At 52.5% G+C, this 6,012-nt stretch overlaps 2 protein-coding genes across 2 annotated transcripts; both read right to left on the bottom strand.

Annotated features, from left to right (window-relative positions):
• Nucleotides 1-409: 409 nt before the first annotated feature.
• On the bottom strand, nt 410-999 carry An02g10770 (uncharacterized protein; the record flags this gene model as incomplete). The annotated part of the gene is made up of 4 exons (XM_059746591.1): nt 410-449; nt 568-598; nt 749-767; nt 820-999. The coding sequence occupies 4 exons, from the start codon at nt 997-999 to the stop codon at nt 410-412; spliced, it is 270 nt and encodes an 89-aa protein (XP_059603497.1).
• A 1,034-nt stretch (nt 1,000-2,033) lies between these two features.
• An02g10760 (uncharacterized protein) lies at nt 2,034-5,431 on the bottom strand (the record flags this gene model as incomplete). Its single annotated transcript, XM_001400168.3, has 2 exons — nt 2,034-3,332; nt 3,383-5,431. The coding sequence occupies 2 exons, from the start codon at nt 5,429-5,431 to the stop codon at nt 2,034-2,036; spliced, it is 3,348 nt and encodes a 1,115-aa protein (XP_001400205.1).
• Between the last annotated feature and the right edge of the window lie 581 nt (nt 5,432-6,012).

Here is a 6,012-nt window from a genome sequence, read left to right as displayed (position 1 = left end):
AGGCCAGGATGGGAAAGCAGGACAAGTTCGCTTTTCTGGTGGTGGAGCGTCGAGATTAAAAGAAAAGTTTCGGCTTCGAGGGGATCCTGGCCCAACTGGACGGCGTCTACGGTTCAACGCCGACTGGTCTTAATAATATCAAGAGAGAATGAAAGGATTGGAATCGATTCCTTGCCAGTTCTTCCATAAAGTCCGACTTCTCCTCAGCCTTTTTGGTATTCGGGACAATCGAATAATAATTTGACTACTAATCTGTCGGTTTCTCTCCTGAGAATTTCCACGGGGAGGAATACACTACTTACTACTCGATACATCCCACGACTCGCCATTTACCGTATTGTATGACAGGTCTGGTACAGGCCTCTTTCAATTACCACAGCAGTCATCAGTCATTGCTACTATTTATTCTTCACTTTTTCCCCCAGGGTGTCCGATCTGTATCTGTCGGTCTGGTCAGATAAGTAACAACTGGACATGACACCGCGGCAGAGAACAATTGATTTCATGTGGTCAATTGACACACATACACACTCAACTTACACTCACCCGACATTTCGCCATACTTACTTACCACCATTGAACACGAACAGTCTAGATACTAGTCGTAGTAAGTAAGTACTCTATTATTACTACCTACGAAAATCACCTGTCAAATCAACGAACCATCCCGATCACCGTGTACCCCCAGAGCCAATGATAAAACATCTCAACCCCCATTGAATCGTGCCTCTGGAATGCCGGAACTCACCCCTCCTTCTCCTCCCTTCCTGAAACAATATAAATAGTAATAGTACCGAATCACAAGTGACAGACACTGACAGTAAAGTGTGTATGTGTGGAATGTCCGGAGTGAAACCCGTACTTTTTTGTTCTGACGGTATCTCCGACCCGACGCCCGCCGCCAAAAGGGAAGCTCGACTTCAAGGCTGATCCATTCCCATTAACCTTAAACCCTGGATATATTCTCCCCCAGGCAGCAGGTTCAAGAGCAGCAGCCATGAGGATGTTGACATGGAGAGGAGTAGCGTGGATATAATAGTACAAATTACCTAATTTACGGAGTCTATTTGTCTAATGAACTATCTATCCATGTGCGTGGGTGCGTGCCCAGATACTAAATGGCCGTGCCAGGTTTGGGGGTGGGAGGAGGCGGGCAAAGGAATGTCAAAGCAAAGTCAATTGAATGGATTATTCGATCTGTTCCACACCAAAGCATAAGGAAAAAGTGAGAGGAGAGGGAAAAAAAAAAAAAAAAAAAAAAAAAACGCGAGTTTTCCGTGGAGGTGCCTGTGGGTAGTGACCAATGATAGGAGTGGATGGGGAAGGGAAGGGCCCACTATCCGCCAGACTTCGCATCCGAAAGATTGAAGTTGCTGGGCGAGGGATTCCGTGATTGAGTCTGACTGGATTAATTACCACAGGTCTAAGGGAACTTCATGGGAATGAAAGTGAAGGAGTTCTGGTTCTTTGATGTGTCTTGTAGTTAATATCACCGAGATACCAAATAACCAATCAGTTGAAGAGACGGTTCTACTCTACTGACTCATCCAGGGAAGATGTTCAGTTCTCGACCGATAGACCAGGCTTACCTACAGTACTAAGAGTACTTCCCGGCTGCGACATTTTTCCTCCCCAAATCCCGACAGAACTTATCACCACGCGCCATCCATATCAGGCCATGACAGTCATCCCAACTCATCCCAGTCTAAAACTGCCACTAGCGCCGCTCCAGTAAGCTACCGCCTGGTCCACGTTCCAGATCACACGATTCCCTTTTCCCCCCCAGTCACAAGTAAGCCAGCCATGGGCCAGGCTGACGCTTCCCGTACAATCTCCGCAGAATAGCCCACCAACCACATGTAGCAAATATCATCATGAGATTAAGTGTGTCAACCAACTAGAAACATCATGTACACTCGTAACCAAACACCTAACTACACGGCCCGTCCCATGTCAAGCCAATCCCATCCCAACGCACCCGGTGAACCATCCTCAAACGCCATTCCCAATCATATGTCCAACTATCTACGGATTTACTCGTCATCCTGACCCTCCGACTTGACAATCGTGGTCCGGCTATCGTCGTTTTCATCTTCTTCCTCGATGATACTTGGCTCCAGGGAGAAGCCCCGGCGCATGGTCCCCGGCTCAATGGACGGCCGCACGCTGCCAGACCGGACGCTCATGTTCGACCGCACACTCATGACATCGCTGTCGCCTTCTTCCATGCCTTCGCGGGCTCGCCCACTGGCCGGGCGTCCTCCATGAGCCGCGGCTAGAAGCTTGAGAACCGCATTCTTGACCTTGACGAGCGCGTTTCGCCCGGCAGCCTCGGCAGCCAGGCCTTCCTCGATTGTCTCATCCAGCAACTCCTTCACCTCCTGCGCCAGCTCCTTATTTTCCGGTGTGATTTCCGCCTGCGCACTGCGAACGCTGGAACTGAACGGATCCTCGCCTTCAGGAGCCCGGGACCCGGACCGCGAGGGAACGACAGGAGGAGCAATATAGAGCTTGCTCATAAGCGAGAAGAGCAGCTTCTTCTCTTCCTTGGAGCAACGGTTGGTGCCCGTGCTGATTCCTAGGACCCGCTCGAGGATATCCTTGACCAAGGCAAGGTGGACGAACCCGCAAGCATTGGCGTTGGCCGGACAACCCGCAAGGATCCTCTCCCCGCCCAGTCCGACGACCCGCCGCTCATCAGTCCACTCAGCCAGCATACCCACCACGCCAGTCATCAGTGCCTTCAGCTCTCGCTGACCAACCGTCTCATCGATATCACCATCGCTGTCTTCCTCGGCCTCAAGCGAGTAGAACTCTTCGGCGGCATTGAGAGTGGCCCGAATGACGGGAACCGCGACCTTTCGCATGTGCTGCGTGTTGTCCAGTCGCGAATGGCAATACACCGGGAAGAAGTACGCCAAGGCCTGTCTCAGCGCAGGGTTGTCCCGAGTACGAGGATGGAAGAAGGAAAGGATGAGTGACTGCAGGAGGGTCTCAACGGCAGTCTGGTTATATTCATGAATGGCCTGGGGGATGTTTGATCCCGCTGGTGTGAACGTATTCGTGAGCAACAACTTCGAGAGGGCGGTGGCGGCAGCTGTTTGCACGCTGTTAGGCGAGCTGGACTTCAGCGCCCGAGCAAAGACTTTCAACAGTGGCTTCTGGAAAACCGGCGGGGCCACGGTCTCGCCATCGGATTGTTCCACAGGCACAAGCAACGTGGGATGCGTTGTCAGCATATCACACAAGATGTGGATGGCAGTCACCTGCAAGGCCTCGTGGCCCTTGCTGAAGCAGTGGATGAAGAGGGTCATGTTCTCCTCAGCCAAGTTCTGTAAAACGTCAGTAGGACATCGCAAGCAGTTCATAGAGCAGTTCGTACCTTATCGAGTAGACAGCAAAGACCCAGACACTCGAGACCCCGCTCACGGATGGGGGCCTCGTGACTCCGAACGGCAGGCACGACGAGGTTGTTAAGCATAGTCACTAAGTTCATGTTGGCCTGGAGGTTGCCCTCGACATTCTGCAGCATGCACTGCGCAATGTGCAGACATTTCATGTTGACCATGATCTCCTTCAGGACCTTCGCTTTAGCCTCCTCTTTGTTGAATGGCTTCTCTTCCTCGGACTGAGGAGTCTCGGAACGGTGGCGGGTGGAGCTGGCATCACTAATTTCGGACCTTGCAGACACAAAGCTGTCCTCGGTCACAATGGTGTCGTGTACTTCAGCAATCGCCTCCAGGACAACGCTACAGAATTCGTTCTCGGCCGCGGCATTAGGACCGCAAACACATCGCAGGGTCTCGACCGCAAGCTTGGTGCACTCCTGAGGGAGTTCTGGAACGGCAAGCGACTCACGCAGTAGGGAGAACATCTTGCGCCGTCCAACTTCATCACTGTAATCCAGAGTCATGGAAATATGCAGCAGCTGTTCCACCACAAATTCTTGCTCCACAGAGTCGTCATCATTGGCATCACCGGTCTCTTTGGCGATCTTCTTCCGCTGCAACAGGTCGGTCATGTACTTGTGTAGGTAAAACGCGAGGGCTGTGACTTCGGGCATCTTCTCGTCTGCAAGTTTGTCGTACTTCCCTTCATGCTCAACGCGGCAAAAGTCGCTGAAAGACCGGATCATAAAGGCCGATTCTGCGGTAAGGTTCTCCCAGAAAGGCTCGTCGAAAACGACCGCCTCCCGATAGTCCGGGCGGCCTTCCCAGAAGCTACGCATGGCTTCATGTGCAATTCCAGACTCTACTCCGGAGTTGACAACATCAATTCTCTCGAGGAGCTCGAGAAGCCCGTTGAAGTTCGGTGGGGAGCGTTGGCCAGTAGGGCCGGCTTCAGGGTCGTTGTTGGTTCCAGCGCAGTCTTCAATCCAGCGGTCGTAGAACAATTTACCCGTGGCCTTGCGAACGCTCTCGTCTCGATCACGCAGACCCCATCGAAGAAGCTTCTCTCGCATAGACAGCGACAAATGTCGGAAGTCACCCAGGGTGGGGAGAAGGCGCGAGTACAAGGCACGTCGAGTGGCCGCATCGAGATCGCGGGCTCGTTCCAGGAGATATTTTAGGGTGCCCGGCACCAGAGGGAGGTTGATAAGCAGGGTCTTTCGTACATCGGCACTTGTATCATTCTGCATAATATCGATGAGTCGCTCGAGAACAGCCTTGCTGTCATCGTCATCTTCGTCGTCGTTGCCTGCGAGACGTCCAAGTCCCATGACAGCCTGCACTCTTACGGCAGGCTCTTTGTCTCGAATGCGCTTCACAAGACCGCCGCGGATGGCGTGATATTGGTCATCGTCTATCGTTTCGAGGGAGTTGACAATGTGGGCGATGATTTGAGTGGCGCGAAAGCGGACCGTTTTGTCCTTGGTTGCTAACAGGGGAACGATTATGTTGATCAGACTGGTCGTGAGGCGGGAAGTTGGTGTCTCAGGCGAATTCTGCATATCTTCATCGTCGTCATCGGCAGCATATAGCTCTGCATCCTTCTCGGAAGCTAATGCCAGGAATGCGCCGAGAAAGCGTAGGATCCGGTCGCCGACCGGCTCTGATTTCTTGATAGGAAGAATGCGAAGGACGCAGCGTCCGACCTCTGTGTTGAATTCCGTCTCGGGCAGAGTCTCTTCCATGGGAAGCGACCACTCTGCTTTGGGTTTGCTGCCATCCTTCTTGGAGCTTTTCTGGGTTATGCCGCAGCAAGCTTCTTGGAGCTTCCTCAGTCGGACAACGAGTTTCCGATGTCCGGTTGTCGAACGCTGCGCATCGGCGAAAATAGAGCATACATCGCGGCGCAAGGTGGGAATAGCCTCTGGAAGAGACGGCTCCTCGGGAATAGTGAAAGACGGGGTCACTGAGCCTGCGCGCGAGGGCTGAGCGGAGGTCTTGCGCGTGGCGGTGGATGTTGAACGGGCGGATCGGCCAGGCATGGTGGCTCAATGGCGGGGTAGACGTCTCGTCTCAGACAGTTCAGTAAGGGGTCGGCAGTCAGTAGTTGTCATAAATCATCCTAAATCGGTTGCATCGATATATCCGGGCGCGTCGTTCGTCCAAGGCGTGTCTGGCGTGTACAAGAGTTCGATGTGTTCAGGAGAAAGACTGATGCTGTTCCGATCCAAACATTGCGGAGGCTGTCACGGGGCTGGATAAACAAACAGCCCAAACGGGAAGGCTGATAAGGGCTAGGGCTGCACGTGGTTCAATCTACAGAAGAATTACTAGGCTGTACTCCATGCAGTTCACACTGGATGTGATGTCATTGCACTGAAATGTTCACAAGGCTTAGTCTAACATTACGCTTTTCACGAATATCAACATAACAGAACAATACATTACAGATCCCAGTGTCAGCTCCATTATGGAACCTCCAGTAGAGGCAGTGACAGCAATCACGCCATCGACCACGTGACGTAGCTTACTAACACCGATCATCGGCATGCGGTGATCTGGGGAATCGCCGCGTTCTTCCCTCAGTATCCAGGCGTTCTGGGTTTGACAATTAGCGAGCCAT

Source organism: Aspergillus niger (genome assembly GCF_000002855.4).
Source record: "Aspergillus niger supercontig An02".
NCBI classification, from domain to species: domain Eukaryota; kingdom Fungi; phylum Ascomycota; class Eurotiomycetes; order Eurotiales; family Aspergillaceae; genus Aspergillus; species Aspergillus niger.
Note: the sequence above shows the minus strand (reverse complement) of the source record. Positions and strands in the feature narration are given on the sequence as shown.